The 23,875-nt window shown below is 34.8% G+C and overlaps 1 protein-coding gene across 1 annotated transcript; it reads right to left on the bottom strand.

The window, feature by feature from the left end:
• Nucleotides 1–2,835: 2,835 nt before the first annotated feature.
• Nucleotides 2,836–16,096, bottom strand: LOC114193171. Its single transcript, XM_028082885.1, has 3 exons — nt 15,871–16,096; nt 7,778–8,089; nt 2,836–3,254 (listed from the first exon to the last, which is right to left on the bottom strand). The coding sequence occupies exons 1-3, from the start codon at nt 15,984–15,986 to the stop codon at nt 3,200–3,202; spliced, it is 483 nt and encodes a 160-aa protein (XP_027938686.1). The 5' UTR covers nt 15,987–16,096; the 3' UTR covers nt 2,836–3,199.
• Between the last annotated feature and the right edge of the window lie 7,779 nt (nt 16,097–23,875).

The raw sequence follows: 23,875 nt of genomic DNA, 5'->3' as shown, positions 1-23,875 counted from the left end.
ATGTTAAATTATGGTTAATGAATCGTACTATATCTATGCATAGTATAGAAAAATGATAAATTATAGGCTATTGTTACTGTAGCCTATAATACATAACAACCATAGTTCTTGGAAAATTGTAGCCTATGATAAATTATAGGCTACATTTGGATAAGAAAAATCATAGTTTATTCATAACTATAGACAATAAATTTTTTGTATATAATCATGAATAGGCTACGATTTTTTCATCCAATCTACTATGGAATTTTAAAAAAAAGAATCATTTTAGTAGTTCTTACATTCTTTTAAACAACCTTAAAATTTAAATCAAGAGTTAACAACAAAGATAACATGGTTGAACTATAAGTGAGCAACACAAAAATTCAATTTTTACCTCTAGTAATAATTTTGAAAAAAATTATTAAAACTAGGTAGAACGTGATTTTTGAGTCAATTTTTTTATTTTTTACTTTTTGTGCTAACTTCTACTATTATATATTTGTTTATAGAGTGTTACATTGCACATATTTGTCATATGTTTTGTTTTGGAAAGATTTAGTGGATAAAATGCTTGAAATGATCATAACTTTTGTTGTAAACCTTAAATGAAGGGGAAGAGGTTAGGGATCCCAACAATTTCAATTTTTCACTATTTACTATCTCTTTTCTATTTCTTTAGGTATTTGTCTCCCATTTTTTTTACATTTCATAGATTTATTTCACTTACCTATACTATTTAGAAAATTCTAAAAAAAAATTCTATTGTTTTCTAACATTAAATATACATTTTTCATGCTTTTATCATGACACATACAATAAAAAATAAATCAAACATATCATCATATAAAATTTTAATACAAATCTAGGAGTGTAGTGCTTGAACGAGAACTAAGTCCAACAATGATGGTCATTATAGAAAAACAACCAAACAATGTGGTCACGCAACAAATGGTGAGCAAAAACAATGAAGACAACAAAGAAAGAGCTATTTACACTGTTGGATTTATATTTCATCATATGGGTTTTAGTAATTGAGAGATTGTGATTGTATATATATGACATTAGTCTTACACATATAAGGCATTTGACACCACTTTTAACCCAAAACATTAATGCAAATCCTATATAGTGTTTAACTTTGTCTTTTCTAGACAAGGTGAGACTTTTACTCACACTTAGATTTTTCGTGACAATCTCCTCTCAAGGGTGAGTTCCTTTTTTTTTTCTTTTCATATGGTATATTTTTCCTTAGGTGTATGGTGACCTCTTTTTGTTATGGTTATGTTGTCAATCACCCGAATCATCATCATATGGTGATCCTTTTTGTTATGGTTATATGGTCAGTCATTCTGAACCATCGACTTTTATACCACTATTGAGTTTATGTATTTCATATGGGGTTGCAGTCATCGAAAAATTGTGATTATATATATATATATATATATATATATATATGTATGTATATATACATGACATTAGTTTTACACATATAAAACATTTGACACCACTTTTAACCTAAAACCTTAAGACAATGGAGTTATGGACCTTTCATCTTATATAATATTTAATGTTGTCTTTTCTAAACAATGTAGTACCTTGACTCACATTTGAGTTATTCCTAACATAAACGAACGAAGAGGAAACAAACCTGAGCGGTGAACAAGAAAAAGCTATTTAAAATATTAGAAGATTGTTTGCTCTTTTGGTGTCGACCACAAACGATTTGTATCCTTGGAGTTGATTGTGTTAAGGTCTATGTAAGTGACCTCCTTTACGAAATCCATCTTCAACAACTTATTTGACCTTTTATTCAATTTCTTATCAACATTCTTCCAGGGACTTTGTTTGTTTTACTAAAATGAATTAAATAGATTCAGTTGGAAGTTTACCATAGGCTCTTCCAAAATTCGTTTCTTCTTCAAACTGATCTCAAGGGTCTATACCTCCTCCTCTTCTAATGAACTCTAATCCATTGGCTAGACGCAACATTATTTCATTGTTTTAAAGATCAATTTTTTACCTTAGTTATTAGAGAGATCCAATGGTTCAATACTTAGTTGAACCATTAGTACCTAGTTTTTCTCAATAATAGGAGTCACTATAAAAGTACTTAATTCTACAAGAATATTTCTTTTTACAACTTCTAAAAATCTTTTTCAGTCTAGAATGAAAGGGGATAAGACTGGGACTTTTATTTCATTTAGGAAGGATTGCACTCTAATAATATACTAGATAATCAATCTACCTAACTCTTTATGGTGCTTAATTGTGAGCGAGTAAATAACATATCCAAGCATAACAAGGTAAATGCTACCAGAAGTGAGCTACCCTAATATTTGAATATCTTGGAATCATCAAGAATATGGTATATGTGAGGATGTGATAGCGATGTTTTTGTCGTGTAGTATAGAGCAAGGTTATCAAATTCAATTACATGATCATATTAAGAGTTTACTTTATATGAAAAAAAAATATATAGAAATAACAAACTAATTCAATATTTCAATAACATAATTAAACAAAATAAGTACACACATAAGCTAGTTTGCTTAACAATCAACTCAAACAATGGGTCTTTGTGAAAGACGTAGACAAGTTTACAGGTTAACAAGTGAGTTTGATAAGCATTGTAGAGGCTATAAATAGAGTAGTGGGGTCTCAAATTGGTCTCTAATTATCTCGTATAGCCTAATCATCATTTCAAAGCGCTCTCTCTCTCTATATATATCTTATCTATATATATATATATATATATTGATAGATTGATAAGAGAGGAAGGGGCTGAAAAATTGTAAAATGAAGATCATATCAGAGTTTAACTAAAGGAAATGTGAACCATAATTGAAAGACAAGTTCACATACTTTATGCATGGGCTTTTACCTTCTGAAAATACCTTGCAGGACGGCGAATATTTATAAAACTTGAACAAAGCATGGAAATATCATCCATAGTACTCTCAAGAATGCTAAATTATAACAAAACCCAATTCATTTGCCGTGAAGCAAATAACCCATAACAGGTTTTGCGCTCCATTTTCTTTTACTTGGCTATGATCAACTAGACAAAAGTACAACCTATTGATATAAACAAGCTTAAAAGTTAAACGAGTACACATTCTACAAAAGAAAGCACTTTCAACCAGGTAGAGTGCCACATACTCGGGTGCATTTCTTACCCATCACTGATTTCATTATGCAAACTTCTACGACGTAAATGTCAGCGGTGTTTCTTAACAAAGAGCTTGCTTATGTCTTCTGTAACAATGTTTTGCCTGAAATTATGAGATCAGAAATCCATGAATACACACACAAAAACACACACACACATGTATACAAATAATACACAAAAAGACATTTCAATGACGAGAATTTGAAGAGCAGACAAACTAGTATCTCAGCTAAGTCAGCTTTAGCATTGCCTAAAACAAAGCAGTAAACATAGAGATTAGGATTTTGGAATGATTATCGCTCGAAATTATATGCATCTCGAACAGATACATCTCGCATGTGCTGATAATATACATATAGCATATGCAGATGATCTGTAGCATGTTTGGAGGAAGTGATAGTTTCATAGTTATAAAATCAAAACTGACTGGTCCGACCATAATGATATTTTTAAATTGAACTTTTAAATCAAATTGGCTTGAACTTTATTAGCCATTTCATATATTAGTACTTTATTATTATAAAAACTTTAATTTTAGGTTAGAGTTGTCAAATTATGTTAAACATATATAATACATTTTTATTTTTACTTTTGCTAAAGCAGACTAGATCAACACAGCTAATTAGTGATCCACTCTTGGCCCATTGATCCAATGTCTTGACCAGCTCAATGACCAGGGCCGTTTTTGCAACACTTTGTCATTACTTGGTTGTTTCCAGGATTAGATCCACGACAACTAGGTTATGACTACAACCTTACCATTACACCAAGGATGACCCTTAGAAAAAAGAGAATAAGAAAAAATAAAACTAAACAACAATTTCAATATTTCTATTGCATTTTAAACTATAGTCTAAGTAACCCAATCATATTCTAAGTGAGTAGATTTTAAGTGTATTTCAACCTCACAAATCCAGTTTACAAGGTGAAATTTACACTAACTTATATACTATAATTTGGTCAGATTTCAAGTCTATATGAGATCTCCAACACAAATCTTCATTCTGAAAATAGAAGTGTTTCTCGATTGTGAAACTAGATAGTTGTAAATAATTCAATAGTAGGTTGTATGATAGATTCAACAAACTTTGCTGGAGTAGGACTTGATATCACCTTAGAAAGTGAGTTTATAGTAACTTAACCTCACAAAATCAGCTTGTAAGATAAGGTTTACATTCGTAATTTAGTCATATCTTTAGTTGATGTGGGATCTTCGACAGTATTGAACACCATATTCATTAAAACTCGACATTTAGAAGGATTCCCTTACATGATCACCCACATTTGGAGGAACAAAATAATAGAATTACAATCAAAAAAAAATAATAGATCTAAGAGACACACCAAGTTCCATCTTGATTACTAGCTAAGAGGATCAATGGGATGCACATTGACCTTCAATCTCCCCTTTTTGGAAATGTGGGTACTAGTAGAGATGTACATTGATTAGGGTGGAGTTGGGGATAAAGTGCATTTGGTTGTCGGTGGAGGGAGGGAGGAAGGAGTCAAAAATAGGTCATGGAAGTGATAAGAACATCAAAAGGGCATCAAAGATTTGAAGACAAAGGACAAACAAAAGATAAAGATTCCTCTAGAGAGAGTGACAAGAGGAAGAATAAAGAATCCCGTGAAGGAGATTGGAGTGCATAGAATAAAAATTCTAATTATGCTTTTAAATATGTTAGAATATTCTAGAAGCTAACTCCAACTACATAGTAATTAGAGTTAGTCCATGCACCTAACTCATTGCACAAGCCAAGGGTGTTTACATTCCTTTACTTAGTTTGTTTGGCTTCCCTTTCACACCTTTATCCAGCTTCTTGAACACACCTAATCCTTCAAAAAATTTGAGTCAGGGATATCACATTCAAAAGATCATTGATTACTTTGTCACATTGTGTTCCAAGTCAATTGTGACTCCTTTGACATCAATTACTCGTCTGTCTACTCCAATACTACTCAATCTGAAACAAAGAAGGAATACATGTCCTATGTTCCTTATGTTGGTGCACTAAAGAGTTTGATGTATGAAATGGTGGACACTAGATCTAAGGTTGCACAACCAATTAGTGTGGTGGGTATGTACATGGGAAATCACAGGAATGGGCATTGGTTTCCATGAAGTGTATCTTCTTCGAGTACCGTAAGGGTACTTCTAATATGGGGCTGATCTACAAGGGTGGGATGTTGTCCACCCTTGCAAGTTATTTGGATTTTTACTATGGTGGCAATCAGTGAATAGGTATGATTATACAATTGGCAACTCGTTAGTCAATTGGAAGATTACATTGCAGCCTACAATTTCTTTGTCAACTATTGAAATAGAGAGTATGACTCTGAAGGTGTGAAGGAGAATATTTGGCGGAAGGGCCTTGTAGTCTTAGTGCCATTTGCTAGGCCAAGGGCTAGATTCATAACATTAAGTATCACTTCATTTGCACAAAGGAGAGGATTGAGCAGTAGAAGATTGATACGAGAGAGAACCCAGCAAACATGTTAACAAAACCTATTCTGACATGTAAAGTGAATAATACAGTACAAGACTTTATCTTTGCTTCTTTTTCTGTATTGTTCTTTCATCACTATTTCTAGGTCCCTAACAGACACACTGCACAAGCAGAGCTGACACTCCAACTGCAAAAAGTTGTTAGAGAAAACGCAGCAGCCGGGGCCGAGAGGTCAACAGAGGAGAAAAAGTTTCACCAGAGGCAACTATCAAAGAGGCAAACCAAATATATACATACATGATTCACAAAAAAAATAAAAAAATAAATAAATAAAGAACTTCTCTAGGGACAATGGATCTACCAGGCAGGCAATTTTGTCATGTTGCCCCTGTTACTACGATAAAATAGAGAACACAAACATTAAATGAGTTTATGTATCCAAATCTACAACTTACATGAGTTTATACAGATTCATTATATTTATTTAGCACGAACAGAAGATGTTTTGTTGCCTATAAGATAAACAGTGAATTACTATAATAATAAACCATGTATATTATTCTGATTCTCAACTGCAGCCAACAATTGTTTGGATGAGCCAATCTAAGAATACTGTGCAGTAACATCTTATTCTTTTATCTCATTTGTTTTTTAATTACTAATTTTGTGAAATGTAACAGCTGAAAAGTCCTAGATTTGGAATGGACAAAATATCTGATGTCTAAAATTTGTATATCTAAAAGATAAGCTACTTGAAGAACAACTTGCACGTGAAATATTGTTTGTACCAACCTTATATAAGACCTATTAATAATAACATCAAAGCACGTTATTTAAACTGTTTCCCTGTATCAAAAAGTTAATTATTTTAGCTAACTTGCATCCTAACCAAGTAATGGTAAAGGAACTATCATAAAAGTTTCGAACTCCAAAATAGAAAATTTTCAAAGGTTCAAATTCAACACCTATCTTATTGTTACCTATATCTCTTAAATATCCACCTGCTTGAGGGGGAATGAAAATCTTATTTTATTTCTGATTTTCTGTTACCATTAATCAAAGATTGACAGGATTACTCAAGCATTTTTCAAAGTTCAAAGTTTCTTAAGAGAGTTCTTAAGTTAAGAGTGGGGATTTGAAGGCAAAGGATAGGAAAGCGAAACCATTTGTTTTGAAATTAAGAGTTATAATATTTATATAACGATTAAAAAAAGATTAGGACATTAAATTCATGATAATCTACAATTTTAGTTTCACCTTACAAAATTATTAAATTAGATAATGTTTATTTCTTACAAATGAAAAAATTACCATCTCTTACCTTTCCTTCCAAAACCAAACTTCCAAAATTACCCACAGAATTTCTTTAATAGAAGGTGATCATGACTTGAGTAAATATGATTTTCTTTTCACAAAGAATAGTTAAGAAGCCAAGATTGTTGTTAACTAACTTACTTCTACTCAAATGATTCCCAAGATAAGACACTTCTTTCCTGCCATTGCCTCTTTTACTAGCAGGGACGGATTCCTTACCCAATTTTTGGAGAATTCAACCTACGGATAGGAATAGCCCAAGATGGTTTTTTGGGGTTTACAAGAGGCCAACTCAAGCAAGGCCTATTTACCAAACAAGTTAGGTCAAATGATTCACAAAGGCTAGGCTTTAGGCCATTCAAAGCAAATAATAATAATTAGCATAAGAATCTCATTATAATTATTGTATTAAATTTTAAAATAATGTTTTGAAATTATAAATTTGTTAGTATATTTAATTTAAATGCTTAAACCTGCTCCAACCTACGTACAAGTTTACAACTATTGTTCAGTAGTTTGTTAGCCTGCTTAAAAGGGTTCACTTTAAAGTAGGCTTCTAGACTAAAATCTCCCCATTGTCTCAACAAAACTAAAATAACAAGTATACAAAAACAATAGAAAAGTGAAAATGCCAGCATTAAATTGATGAAATCAATATGCAAATTATAAACAGATAGGCACAGCTCATTTAAAATTCAATCTAAGTGCATAACGTGCAAATTCACCTCACGTGACCCCATGCATCAATTCAAGATCTACTAATCAAATTTAAAATTAGACAAACTTAACTTCTAAAAAGGAGTAACAACAAATGCACAAATAAGAAAAAATGTAGACCACTATCTGTCAACAAATGAGTACGAACCTTCCACTGATCTGTGGTGGAAGTAGCATACCACCAGAAGTTTCTGGAACGTTCCTTGAATGAGGCAAGTTTCCCTTGGGAACTTTACTACGAACAGTGGAGGAGGCCATTCCATTTGAGTCTCTCTTCCGGGAAGCATTTTCAGCTTGAGCTGCAGCAACTCGAGAGAAGTGGTCACTAGCACTCATCAGATCTGATGAGACAGTGGGTGCATCCAAAAGAAGAGAAGCATCAGGAAGTTTCTCCACTAAAGTCAGAGATGAGTGAGGTTTATTTTCTAGTTGCTGGTTTGACGAAGATCCAGATTTAGTCCTACATATTAAAAAAAAACATTCATATTGAGACTAGAGGACAATGATGATCAAGAAAGGTGAAATTCTAATAGTTTATGTTGGTTGACACTTTGCATAAGACTCCAAATCACACAGGTGCGAACACTGAGAAGACACATATAAAGCATGCCTTTATCTGCAGATCCTTTCTTCTTCTTTTTTTGTGTTTTTCAGGAAAGCAGAGTTTTTACAGATCTAGCTCACTGATGCAGTTATGATGGTTCTTTATGGTTAACATGTATCTTATGCAAAAATCATGAAAAAAGTATACATTACATTGTTTTTTTTACAAAAGAATGAAACTATAATTAGAAGAGATACATAGGTAAGATCTATGAATAACAAAATGGAAAAATATAGAATTCTAAGAAAAACATTTCCATCTCAGGGACAAGTAACCACTCCACTGGTTTAAGATTTTAGAAGAGGTTAATGAGCAATTACTTATTGACTTAATCATCACTTGAATAGTTATATGTTTCTAGATTTGTGACACCTTTTACCAAAAAAAAGTTTGGTAGTTTTCCATAAGAAACTATTGTACAAAATCCACACAAATAATTGGGAAAAAAGGTAACATAAAAATTAAATTATGTGAGAAAAAACAATTCTTCATGCGATTCGTATCATCGCCAACGAGAATTGTATCGTATCGTGAATTGCACGATACTTACTACTGGTAAAAACTCACAGGCACAAGCCAATCGATCTAGCTCCAATACGATCATATATGTGTACAAGAGAGTTGAATCAAAAGCACAAGTTTGCCTACAACCAACCAATACATAAAGCAATAATCCTCTCAAATATGATGAACAATTAAAGAGAGCCTAAAACACAGCAACAGTGCAGGATTGCTTTCTTAACCTCAAACCTCCGATTGACAATCCCAACATTCAAAATGAAAAACCATACACTATGAACCTTCTATCAAAGTTTCAACCTGATCTAATGGTGAACAAAACAGGAATCGCAATTTTATAGATTTGGCTCAATGACTTCGTCAACATAATTTTCTCCCTCTTTTGTCTCTAACAGGGCTACGATTTTTCACTCACACTTCTAGCCTAGAATACCCCTCTCACCACAGCTAAACTTAGCTCAGTTCTAATGGATGACATTTTCACCACATGTGAGAAAATCTCATTGAAATCAACACCTTGCTTCTGTCTAAAGTCATTCACCACAAATCTGGCCTTGCACCTTGGAGATGTAAAATTAGCATTTAGTTTCACCATGAAAATCCAGTTGGTCTCCAAAGCCCTTTTGGCCTTAGGCAATTTACCAAGTCTTAAATGTGATTATCGTGCAAAGAATTCATCTCATCTTGCATTATATCCAACCACTCTTGTTTTTCTTCACTGTCCAAAGCTTCTTGAAAACACTCAAGTTCTTCACCATTAGTCAAGGTTACATACTCACAAAACGATACCTGGAAGATGGTTTTTTCAACCTATGGGACCTCTTGGTAGTTGTTAGAATTATTACCTATTGTATCATTAACCCTATGTATAGGATGTTGAGTGTGGGAAACCCACTACTGCCATATCTACTGCTGCATCTAATCATGCCTAGTATCTTAGAGTAGTCTTTTCATATGTACTTGCTTCATTATAAATAGAAGAGAAGGAGAGTGGTACTGTTGTCCACTACTCATATATTACAAAGTCTCAGTCTCAAGTTGGTATCAGAACGGGTCGATCCCGCTCTGGTTTCTGTCTCATCTGGTCCGTCACCGCTGTTCGCGGTTGATCGCCGTTAGTCACTGCCGCTGTCCGCGGCTGTCCAAGTTGTTTAACCTCGTTTCTGAACTACCCAACACTGTCAAACAACATTTCAACACTATCCGCCATTGTCTGCAGTCCTCCGCCGCTGTCCGCCGCTGTTCGCCGCCGTCCGCCGCCGTCCGCCGTCGTCCGCCGCCATCCGCCGCCGTCTACCGACGCAGTTCCGTCCGGAAACCACCGGATCTGGACCGCCTCTCCGCGCGACAGCCAACCCCGCCGGTGTCGCAGGCAGCGCCGTCGCCACGCGCCTCCACGCGCATCATCTCTGTTCGCTCCAGTCAGGCGCGTGCCGCTCACGCGCCGCCTTCCAGTCACCGGTTCGTCGTCGCGCCACCTCCTTCGCCGTCGCTGGAGCTTCCTCTACCCGTTTTGACCTTCAAACCTCTATTCCAGTGAAGTCCAGTAGCACCCCTTGTGGAAATCGTCACTTTCGAATTCGAGAATCGTCACTGTTTCACTGTTTCCGAGATCCTCTCTGTTTTTGTTTATTCTCTTGATCATATCATGGCCACTGGAGGTACTGGGAGTGCTATTTCATTCTCCGAAAGCCCCTGCATTACTTCCGAGAAACTAAATGGCCAAAATTACTTATCTTGGTCCGCTGCCGTCGAGATGTGGTTTCTCGGTCAAGGACATCATGACCACCTTGAGAAAGATGGCAGCCACGTTCCTTCTGAAAAGGTTGAACAGTGGAAACAAGCAAATTTCCAACTATGTGCTCTATTGTGGCAATCGGTGGAACCACGACTTTTGATGTCCCTACGGGCCTTCAAAACTTGCCACTCGTTTTGGAAGCGAACTCAGAATATCTATGCAAATGATATTCATCGCCTCTATGATTCAGCGAACAAGTTGGCATCTATGAAAATGACTAACCATGATATGATTTCATTCATGAATGACGCTCAAGCTGCTGTGGAAGAACTTCGAATGTTCTTGGAAGTCGATTCTCTAGATGAAATGAAGAAAAAGCTTGACAAGTACTATATGGTAATGATCCTCCGCGCTATACACCCAGACTTTAATCATATCCGATATCAGATTTTGACCTCTCATGAGGTTCCTTCCATGGAAACTTTGATCTCCCGCATGATATGTGTTCCAGCTCTTCAAACTCCAGAAACTCTTGCTGTAATAGAACCATCTGTCATGGTCGCCACCCGAGGAAGAGGAGGTCGTGGAACTAGAGGAGGTGGACGTGGAGGTCGTGGGCGTCCTCAGTGTACGTATTGTAAAAGGATAGGTCATACCCAAGAAAACTGCTACACTTTACATGGATTTCCTGCCAAAACAGCCAATGTCTCCCAGGCAGAGACTACTGACTCCAAGTTCACTGAGGACGAGTATCAAGAGTACCTACGCCTCAAATCCAACAGCTTGGCACAATCATCTCAAGCTCCAAGTACATCAACTGTTTGCATCTCTCAATCCATGGAAGGTCACAATTCATGGGTAATTGACTCTGGTGCTTCTGACCACATTTCTGGTAATACCTCCTTGTTCTCAACCATTTCATTCCAAGAAAAATCTCATTTTATAACCCTTGCGAATGGTTCTAAAACATCCTTAAAGGGAGTTGGTCAAGCCAACTTATCTCCGTCCTTAAATCTAAAATCTGTCCTTTTTGTCCCTAATTGTCCTTTCAATTTAATTTCCTTAAGTCAGTTAACCAAAACATTGAATTGCTCTGTAACCTTCGATAACAAATCTTTTGTTATACAGGAGCGCGGCTCGGGGAGACAGATTGGAGAAGGATATGAAGCGGGCGGATTATACCATTTTGGATCTCGTCCACGGGTGTCATGTCTTGCAGCTCTCAATCCTAAAATGTTACATGAACGGCTTGGTCACCGTCACCTATCCAAGTTAAAGAAAATGTTTCCTGAACTTAGTAGTCTCCAGACTTTAGAATGTGAGTCATGTCAACTAGGAAAACATGTTAGATCTACCTTTCCTAAAAGGTCTCAATCAAAGTGTACTTCTAGTTTTTCTGTCATCCATTCCGATATCTGGGAACCTAGTCGTGTCTCATCTTTTGGCTTTAGGTATTTTGTTACTTTCATTGATGAATATTCGAGATGTACTTGGGTTTATCTTATGAAAGATCGTTCTGAATTATTATCCCTCTTCACATCCTTTTTGAATGAAATCAAGAATCAATTTGGTCAAGTAATTAAAATCTTAAGAAATGACAATGCCAAAGAGTACTTTTCGTCTGCTCTTTCTAATGTTTTGAGTTCCCATGGTATCCTGCACTAGTCTACTTGTCCTCATACGCCACAACAAAATGGTATAGCAGAAAGAAAAAATAGACACTTAGTTGAAACTGCTCGTACCCTTTTGCTTAGTGCCAACGTTCCTGTCCATCACTGGGGAGATGCCATCTTAACTGCAGGTTTTCTTATTAATCGGATGCCATCTTCCTCTCTTAATCATAAGGTCCCTTTCTCCATTCTGTTTCCAGAAAATCCTCTCTTTCACACTTCTCCTAGAGTTTTGGTTGTGTATGTTTTGTTCATGACATGTCTCCCGGGTTAGACAAGCTTTCTGCTCGCTCTCTCAAATGTGTTTTCTTGGGCTACTGACGTCTTCAAAAAGGGTATCGATGTTACTCTCCTGAAACCAAGAAATATTACATGTCTGCCAATGTTACATTTTTTGAACAGACCCCTTACTTCTCTCCATCTGTTCAAGATGTCCATGTCATACAGCAAGTCCTTCCTATTCCCGTGGTTGAGTACAATATTTCCAATGTCCCTGTCACTCCAAGTCTCGACCAAAGTCCTCCTGAGCCATCATCTCCACCTATTGATTCTCTCCAACACAGGACGCCGACGACTAGTCCAGTTGTTCAAGAACATGGTGAATCCCCTACTTCAGATTCTTCTCCCTCGTCTCTTGATCCCACGACTCCTGGTGAAGGTGATTCAGGTTGGTCCATTGCTCTCAGAAAAGGTACTCGTTCCTCTCGAAATCCACATCCTATTTATAATTTTCTTAGCTATCACCGATTATCTCCTTCCTATTGTTCACTTTTATCCTCAGTGTCTTCTGTTGTTATTCCCAAAAATGTGACTGAAGCACTTGATCATCCTGGATGGCGACAAGCCATGATTGCAGAGATGCAGGCTCTTGAAAGCAATCATACTTGGGAGCTCGTGCCCCTCCCTTCGGGCAAGAAGGTTGTTGGTTATCGATGGGTGTATGCAATTAAAGTTGGTCCCGATGGTCAGGTTGATCGACTCAAAGCCCGATTGGTTGCAAAAGGGTACACTCAGGTTTATGGCCTTGACTATTGTGACACCTTCTCTCCCGTGGCCAAGATGACTACTATTCGCCTATTCTTTGCAATGGCAGCAATTCGTCACTGGCCGCTTCATCAATTGGATATCAAAAATGCCTTCCTTCATGGTGATCTTGAGGAGGAAGTTTACATGGAGCAACCTCCTGGGTTTGTTGCTCAGTGGGAGTCTGGTATGGTATGCAAATTGCATCGATCTTTATATGGCCTCAAACAATCACCACGAGCTTGGTTTGGAAAATTCAGCTCCATTGTTCAGAAATTTGGGTTAAGACGCAGTGAGGCAGATCACTCAGTCTTTTACAAACATACCTCTCCTGGGAAATGTGTCTACCTAATAGTATATGTTGATGATATTGTTATTACAGGAAATGATACTACTGGAATATCTCAACTGAAGGAGCACTTGTGTAAACATTTTCAAACCAAGGATCTCGGAAGCCTCAAATACTTCTTGGGCATTGAAGTAGCTCAGTCAAAAGATGGAGTTGTAATCTCTCAAAGGAAATATGCTCTTGATATATTACAAGAAACAGGTATGATTGACTACAGACCAGTAGAGAGTCCTAAGGACCCAAATCAGAAGTTAACAACAGAAGAAGGCAAATTATTCTCCGATCCAGAGAGATATAGGAGGCTCGTTGGAAAGTTAATTTATCTCACTATTACGAGGCCTGATCTATCTTTCGCAGTTGGAATTGTTAGCCAGTTTATGCAGACTCCATGTATTGGACATTGGAATGCCATCATCCGTATTTTAAGGTACCTCAAGAAAGCTCCAGGACAAGGTTTGCTATATGAAGATAAAGGAAATGTTCAAATCTCTGGGTACTGTGATGCTGATTGGGCAGGCTCTCCTATTGACAGACGCTCTACTACGGGATATTGTGTCCTCCTTGGAGGAAATGTTATCTCTTGGAAAAGTAAGAAGCAAAATGTAGTGGCTCGATCCACCGCTGAAGCTGAATATCGGGCAATGGCGTCTCTCACGTGTGAACTTATATGGGTAAAGCAATTTCTTCGAGAGCTTAACTTCTGTGAAATTCAGATCATGAAGATGTACTGTGACAACCAGGCTGCTCTCCACATTGCATCAAATCCAGTGTTTCATGAGAGAACTAAACACATAGAAATTGACTACCACTTTGTTCAAGAAAAATTGATGACCAAGGAAATTTGTACTGAGTTCGTTGGGTCAAATGACCAACTTGCAGATGTGTTGACCAAGTCATTAAGGGGACCTTGGATTGAGTTCATTTGTTCCAAGCTTGGTTCATACAATTTGTATGCTCCAGCTTGAGGGGGAGTGTTAGAATTATTACCTATTGTATCATTAACCCTATGTATAGGGTGTTGAGTGTGGGAAACCCACTACTGCCATATCTACTGCTGCATCTAATCATGCCTAGTATCTTAGAGTAGTCTTTTCATATGTACTTGCTTCATTATAAATAGAAGAGAAGGAGAGTGGTACTATTGTCCACTACTCATATATTTCAAAGTCTCAGTCTCAAGTGTAGTGACCTATGGTAATTATGGTAACACATTCTTTGTGTAGAATATATTAGAGATACCACATCAACTAGAGATATAGCCAAATTATATTATATAAAAATTAAATCTCACCCTACAAGTCATTTTTATAAAGTTGAATTAGGCCTATAGTTACTTTCTAGTTAATAAAAGGATCATTTGATAAGATGGGCCTAAAGATGCCTAAAAGAAGGAAAATTAAGTGGATCAAGGATCTTATATTTAATTCCCTAAAGTTACTTGGTGACACTTGTAGGTCACCATTTAATTGTTGGTATCTCTCAAGTGTACTCTTCTTTCCTACAATCAATCAATGAAAAATGTCAATGTTTATCTTCTAGCTTTCGATGGTTATTCACTGGTAGCTTTTCTTAGTTTTACAGTATCTTAGTCACTTCCTATCATCATCAGTTAGATGTTTTCACCCCACCTATTTCCTAATTGTGCTTCTATTAGGGAATTCTCGGCAGTGATCATTCCCCACCCGTGTCTTCAGCTAAAAACTAGATTAAACCAGAAAGTTAACCATAAAGAATTCATCTTTTAGTTCAAATAAGTTAGCAGGTGTAAGAAGGGAAACAAGTTCTTCCCCCAGATTGTATTAAGCCTAAACTAACTACTACGTTTTTCACTTTTCTCATAGCAAGAATTCCGAATTCCTTTACCTCACCTTCTATACCTCTCATATGTTTTAAGCTAACCACCAAGCCAATTCCACGTCTAACTATGTAAACCATCCCAACCCCTTTGCCTTATTTTCCTTTTACTCTTCGGTTTGGATTCTACTACTGTCATACTTCACTACTGTCGCTATGCTCTCAAGCAATCCACATCACTCCGGTCATAGTCCCCTCTTTGTATATCATTGTTCATTAAATAAAGTAGAAATTAATACAATAATTAATAAAACTCCTAACATTAACAGTTAGTATTCTATTGACTCTAAACCTAAAAATGCCAACCACAACATTAACAATTGCGAATGAACACAGAAAAACTATTGGTATATTACCAAAATAAAGAACTACTATAACTCTACAGAATCAAATGCTGAAATGAAAAACTTCAAAAATAAATGGACATAAAAACACAAAGCAATAAGAATAACTTTAGTGAAGAAGCAAAGAAAAAGGAAATTACTGAGAACGAGGAGGAGGAGGAGGGGGTGGTTGGGGTTCCTCCTCTTTCTTGCGTTCTTCTTCATTGGGTTCTGGAACATCGTCGTCTGAAGAGGAAGCGTAATCGACAAGCGACATTTTTTGTCCGTTTGAAAATTTCTCTCAGTCGTCGCCGGCGTTCAAGTCGCGGTGAAGATTGCACTTCCTCTTTCTGAACAAATTTGTCAAGACATTAATAGCTGACAATTTTATTCAAAAGATCACATATATTTTAATAAAAAAAATATTTTGGTGTGTAATTAAATAGCGTAACATTGCTTATAGAATTTTTTTTTTCTCTTTTCTACTTTTGTAAATTTTGTCTGTCGTTCTTAATAAAAAAATATTTTTCTCTTTGATTTTTATGAATTTTTTATAAATATTTTCGTTTATATCTTCTTAATAGTATGTATGTGTATTTAGTTTTTGCAATTCACCCTAAATTTGTATATTTTATTTTTCGATCTAAATATATTATTTTCTCATTTTATTTGTTTTAGTGGTTATTATTTAGTGATTTTCTAAATAATATACATTAAGTAATTTCTATCGATTAATCTGTAACTATATATGTTATAAGAAATGTGTTATATATAAGAAATGTGTTATATAATTATTTTCTTAAAGTTACCTTAAATAGTTATTTTATATAATAATTTTATTCGCATTGAAATAAAAATTGTTGAAGAAATAATTTTTTTAGCATGTGGATGATATGACTCAAATGGTGTTGTAGTTTGTGATTCAAGATTATTTTTATAAAACTTATGGGCTCATACTCACACAAGTTCTTTTAGTTTGCAGGTGACTAAAGTATCCTTTCTTTATGCTATTGAATTTGGTCATACATGTCGAGATCAGATACTTATTGAGATACTTTGAGACTCAAATTAGTTATGGTCCAACAAGATAATAAATGCTTTTAAAACCTAGAGTGTTTACTGACCTAAACTATATTTATAGTGTTTTTCGTGAGAACCATGTGTTATCACTTTTGATCTTACTTGATTATCTCACTAATCATTGCTTCTTACATATTGGCGCTTATAATGATAAACTAAGTCTACAGATTCAGGTGGTAAAGTTTCCACCAATCCTGGGACTATGCGGTTCATATGGGTGCTTCAACTTGAATATCAAAGGGTGTTGATGTAGCCGATTGGTCAAGTTGTGTTGACTTTGACCAATCGGTTAATCACATGCACAAATATGTTAACCATCATAAACAAGTTAAATAAGTATCAAAACTTCTATTTATTTATACTTTGGACTTAGTTATAGATTGTTTAGGTCTACATTGGTCTTATATATGTTTAAGCTTGTTAATCTTTTATCCATCAATGGAATGATTAGCTTAAGATGATAAGGTAGTCCAACTGGCTTGGTAAGATTAAAAGAAATGACAAATGGCATATCTCCACACACACACACACACACACACACACACACACACACATATATATATATATAGCATCGTTGTGCATGAGAAACTCTTATCTTACGCATGCAAAAGATGTAATAACTAAGTTGAACCTAGGAGTATATGCATGTTTTTCATATTGCATCACTCTAATAGGAGGAAGGTCTATGGTGGGATAACATGTTAAGGAATGTTTTTCTTCCTTTTGAAGCACATTGATGGCATTTAATCCAAAGATTTATGCGTCCATGAAGATATCCTTATGTCTATTGAAGTCTTAAAAGAAATGAAAGAATAAATAAGTTATGTAGGAAGTCAATAAGAAAGTGTTGTGTGAATTCCATGTGTTTATTGGATTAGTGAGAACTTTAAATACAATTATAAAAATCATTAATTAAAAATAAATAAAATAGCTAAAATATTTCAGAATGAATAACAAAACAACAACTAAAGTACAACTTCAACACACCATCTTGCTTTTGTTGTTGTACACTCCAATTGTTTTTCTAAGAAACTCAAGCTTGCTTCTTGGTAAAAGCTTGGTAAATATATTAGCAAGTTGCAATTTAGATTTGTTATAAATCAAACCAAATGTTCCTTCTTTTCTCATTTCTCGAAGAAAAAGTAAAATGATGTTAAAGTGTGTGCTTTTTCCATGAAAAATAAGATTATTTGAAATAGCAATAGCAATTTCATTATCAACGGATACTTTAGTGCATCTTTCTTGCTTCATATTCAAATCTACTAACACTTTTCTTCACCATAAAGCTTGATTTACAACAATAATAATTGTAGTGAATTCATATTTTGTTGTAGATTGTGCCACCATATTTTGGTTTTGGTAGCACCATGAGAATATGTATGATCTAAACAAGCAGTAGCTTGCAGTGCTCTTCAGGTAATCAAGAGAACCTCCCTAGTCACTATTAGAGTATCCTTGCAATACATATTTTTGATGTGAAAAATTAGTTCCAAAATTTAATGTCACTTTCACATTCCTTAGGTCTCTTTTAGCATCAGTGGTTCAATTGCATAATTGGTAAACATAGATAATAGACTTATTAAATGTAAGATATCAGCTCTAGTAGTCGTTAAGCACATTAAGCAACTAACTAGACTTCTGTAAAATGTTTCATCAATTGGTTCAACTTCTTCTTTCGCTCAACTTCTCCTTCTAGCACATTGGAGTATACACTACAAGAACAACAATATTTATCGACGGATATAAATCGATGGTGTTGACAAAAAGAAGAAGATGAACATCTTCCTCCAATTAAAAGTTTTGATGATGATGATGACTTATGAAGAAGTATGGAAGACTTGATGATGATGTGCATAGAAAAATGTTAAAGACTTAAAAGAATGCTTTGATTTAAGAGATACATTGAAGACTTAGGGGTTTAGTTGTTTAGGTCTTGTAATTTGTGTATGTTATTTAAAATAATTAAATTAGTATGTCAAGAGTCAAGAAGGCAAAACCCAAGTAGTAGAACACCAAGAGAATTTTATTTATCTGCAGAACTTACTAGAATAATCAATTATTCTTAGTGATAATCGATTATCTTAGTTAAAACTGATTTTTGAGCAAAGCCTCTGGAATAATCAATTATCACTGCTGATAATCGATTATCACCTGCTGATAATAGATTATCCTGATTGATAATAGATTTTCACAACAAGAAAAATGTTTTTAGAAAAGTTTTTGTGATAATCGATTATCACTTATGATAATCGATTATCTATGGCAGTTGCGACTTAACTTTTCATATTCTTAACCTAATTTCTAAATAGGCTTCTATAAATAGAGTGGTAGGCTTTCATTATCAAGACACAGAAGTTAGAGAAGTCTGAGTACTTGACAACTCTCTGTGGGAAGACTTTGAAAAAACCTAGTGTGGGTAGAGCGATAACTTTCATCAAGTGGGATCTTGAGTGATTGAGTGTTGCTGTTGTTGCTAGAAGAAGCCAATCATCCTTTGTGTGATTCAAGGAAGGTGTTTTCATCCCTTGTGGATTTCAAGGGAGGTGTCTTCATCTCTTGTGTGATTCAAGAGAAGTGTTTTCTAAACCCTAATATTTCTTATCATTGATTGTAACTTTGGTTTATTTTAGTGATTGAGTTAATCTCGTTTTTGAGAGATTAACAACTGGACGTAGGGTCTTTTGATCCGAACCAGTATAAATACTTTGTACAATTTTCTCTTTTCTACTCTCTTTATTTTATTGTGTTTATTAAAATAAAGGAAATAATTTTAATTGATCTTTGATATTAAAAGGAAGAATTTTAAAAGCACAATTTTTATTAAGAACCCAATTCACCCTCCTATTGGTTTTTGTCCAAACGCTTAAACACTCCAGTTACCAATGGATTATTCTATTAAAATTTATTGACAGATTCTTCCATCAGTAATGTTATTCATTTGAAAAGGTACTGCTTATCCGTTAGTAATTCCGTTGGTAACTTTCAGTCTGAATTACCGAATGACTTATTTCGTTAGTAATTAGATGAACAATATTAAATTTGATTTCATTTTCCCCTTCGTTTTTCATTTGCTCCCAAAAACCACACTCTCCCTCATAGTAAAGCAAGCGCGACATAAAACCTCCCTCACTAATTCCTTCCGTTGGTCATGGCGCACGTCCTCCGGTGTCCGATTTCGCTCTCCTCCAGTGACCCCATTGCAATTTCTCTTCTACTTTCGAGAGTCTTTGGTTGAATGAGAGTTGTTGTCGATGGAGATTGCCATATTTGGCGTCACTCTGGTTGTTTCACAGGCTTAGGTAATGTTGTGAATTGGGTATGAACCATGTTTTGTGAAATAGTTTTGTTTTCTAATTTCTTATTTAGGTTTTAGATGTAGACAAGGGAGAGAGGCTTGAGAGTTGATATGGACGCGATGCCAAAGTGGATATAGTTCAATTTGTTCCATTTCTAGAGGTTGAAAGTAAATGTCATTTATGGAGGTTTTAGGGCCCTGTTTCTGTATCCAATTATATGCTTTGCAAAGCATTAATATTTGGTGAATGATGGCTGAGATATCAAACTAATTGCAAATTTATTCACTTGCAGGTGGATTTTCAGTTGTTCAACCATTGATCATTGTACAATTTATTGGTCCTTTTTTGTTGTTTAGTGAACGAATTCAGCTAAAGGGTTGAGGAGCTATTGCTTTGTGCTAACAACTCAAGAAAGGTTTGCTTGCTACCTTTATTCCAACCTAATTTGAATTACTATTTATAATTGTAAATAATATTTTTGCACTTCTGTTTTAGGTGCCCTTTTTGCAACTGCATCTAAGATTGGGTGTGGTGTGATTTAGTTGGTTCAACATCAAGAGGTATGGGTATAATTGACATTGCTCATAAAATTTATGCATTTGTGACATCTTGTAATAAAGTGATAGCTATCTTTCACTCTAACATTATTTACATATGCTTGTCTAGACTCATGATTGTGGACTGCTAAGTTAGTACTAACTTAAGGAATTTTTTATTTCTTACTTTCTTGTTCTGGAAATGGTTATGGAAAAGTTTATCCAAAGTGGTCCCAAATCTAGTATTTGTATTGGTTTTAGTTATGCATATTTGTAAAGTATGTTCCATGTTCAGCTGGGAATAGGGACTTGGCTTTAAGTTTAATCTTTGATTAAGCTACTAGCATGTAACAATCATGTTTAAGTTGGCTACATTAATTTTATTTATTATAATTTTAAGAAAAGTGGTTTGTACCAAACTTATGTATATACAAAATGTGATAACATTAGCATATCTTATGAAGCATGGCTTGGCGGACCAGTGTAATATAGGTGGATGTATCCATTTGAAAGGTGATATGATTACTATATTTTGTATATCTTGTTATTGTCCTTCCTTAATGTATTCCTTTTCTTCATATAGATTTATAGGGGAATCAAAACGTTGTGTAAAAAATAAAGCAGAGTAGAAGGATCAATTTGTGCAGCTTACTTGCATCATGAGACCACATACTTTTGTTCTCATTATTTTAAGAACTTCAAGTTGGTACCGAGCAATCATAAGAATGAAACACAATGGCAAAGTGAAACATCTGAATCAACATTATCAGTGTTTCAACAAGTTGGTCATCACACATGCAAGGAGTGCATTAATTGGTTAACTGATGTTGAATTCAACTATGTTTATGTGCATGTCTTGATCAATTGCACTGAAGTTAAATCTTACCTTGAGTATATTCTAATCTTGTTTTGTAAAACGTAACCGGTATTGTAATGATTCTAAGCAACTTGTATCCTTTTAACAGTTTATGCCTTGTGGCTGAACAAATACCTCAAGCAAATGCTTCTACCAACATACACTCAAAGTTCCCTTATTGGTTCAGAAATGAAGTAAGTATGGTCCTGTTAATTAATGAAACCTTTGTTATAAAACTTGATGTAACTCTCCATTGGCACATCTTTGTAGGTTTATAATGAGTCATTAAGTCTTAGAAATCAAGAGCTAAGGGATTTGGCAAATTAGCCCATGAGATGCATCATAGAATGGCACACATACTTTGTCAATGGGTACAAGTTCCACACCAAAGCATGGTCTAACGAAAAGAAGACAATTAATTGTGGTGTGTACGTCAAGGACCTCACCGAGAGTGGTTATAATGATTTTTATGGGACAATTCTTAAAATATATGAGTTAAAGTACAACACTTGTACTTCTCCAAAGAGAGTATTTGTTTTTTTATTGTGAATGGTTTTATCCTTCTAGAAGAGGTACAAGAGTGGATCTTAAGTATAATATTGTTGAACTTCAAATGAGTTTAAGATACCAACCATTTGATCCATTCATTCTAGTAAACAATGTTAGACAAGTTTATTATGTGTCATATCAAACATTTCGCATCGACAAACGTGGATGGTGTGTTGCAAGAAGAAGAAGAAGAATTGTGTGTAATTGCCAAATCTATATGTGGTATTGGAATGTTGAATTGGCAAGTTTGATTGTGTTGAATTGGCAGGTCTGATTGTGTTGAATTGGAAGGTCTGGTTGTGTTTGATTGTAAGTGGTAATGGAAAAAATAAAACTGATTTCGCTGCTAGTCTAGTTGTATCTAATTTGGCAACAGGAGAAAAATTTTCATAAAAATTAACATTGAAAATTTGAGCATACCCTTTTACAACAAGTCTATTTTTATGCTTGATGATTAAGCCATTAGGATTTGACTTGGTTTTAAATACCCACTTCACATCAATCACTTTTCTATTTGTGGGTCTTCTCACCAACTTTCATGTTTCATTTTTTTTTCAATCATTAAGAGTTCTTCTTTTATTGTTGTAATCCATTTTGTACCCTTTTCTACTTCCAAAAAATGTGTTGGTTCAAGCACAACCACGTTACATCTTTGGTAGATATTAGCAAATGATCATACCTCTAATAAAATGCCATTTACTAGCTCATTTTTATCAAGTTGAGATTTTGAAACTTGATCAGCAAATTCAACTACTTGTTTTTCATTCCAATCCTACATATCATTCTCCATGAAATGAACATCTCTACTTATCAAAATTTTCCTGATGTTTGGTTGAAAAACTTGTAAGCTTTAAGCATTGTGAAACTGTGATCATAATGATTTATTTTATGGTGATGTTACTTTAGTGTATGCATTGGACTATGGATTCAAGTAAGGTGACATTCTGAAACTCTAAGAATCATTCACACTCAATTAGAGTAGAATGGTTCATGTGGTGAGGGTAGTAGGAGGTCTTAGTATGTGGCAGGATAATGGCCCTAAATGATGATGGATTAACCTTGTGTGTGGTAAGGTAAAACTCATTGGCAATGGTTCTGCAGACCAATAGAGGCTACCACAAGTGCAAGTCTCCAGTGATTTTGATTCCAAATGCATGTATCCAAATAATTGAGTTTAGTGTCAATTGTCTGTGCAATTATGTGAATTACTGTAGTTTGTCTATGTATGACTAGTAATTGATATGTTTTAATGATGGCCTTAGGATTTCTCTTTTCTATACTAGCTTACCCTTGCATTATGTGGTCTTGTGTTGCTTTCTTATTTTGCGATGATCAAAATTTTGGTGAGAGCAAATGAAGATGTAGGCTTAGAGACGCCTCTAAAGGATGGGAAGTCTATACTTAGAGTTGAGATTGCAACAGATGTATGAGTAATTGGTGCGTAGGTTTGATGTTGTTGTATAAACGATATATTTCTATAGTCTGCACTAGGGAAGGACTATACTAATATACTTTTTATATTGTTAATCTGCTTTTAAATATTATTATGAATGTTTTATTTTATTAGTTTTATACTACTAAAATGATATGTTACACATTTTATATCATAATATTTTCCAGTACTTCATAGAAAATATAATTATTATAGTTATTTCATTAATAATTACAAAATGTCATTTTTTTTCTTTATTACTACTTCAAGTACTTCAAAAAAAATTATAAAAACAATAAAATGATGTGTCATTGTGAATTAGGTTCTCTTGGAATGAATTGTGTTGGAAATACAACCAAAATTTCGAGATCATACCTTGTATGATATATGGCTAAAAATAAAGAGCTCTTTAAAGAT

Source organism: Vigna unguiculata, chromosome 1, assembly GCF_004118075.2.
Source record: "Vigna unguiculata cultivar IT97K-499-35 chromosome 1, ASM411807v1, whole genome shotgun sequence".
Lineage (NCBI taxonomy): Eukaryota > Viridiplantae > Streptophyta > Magnoliopsida > Fabales > Fabaceae > Vigna > Vigna unguiculata.
The sequence above is the reverse complement of the archived record's forward strand: the minus strand, read 5'-3'. Positions and strand labels throughout refer to the sequence as shown.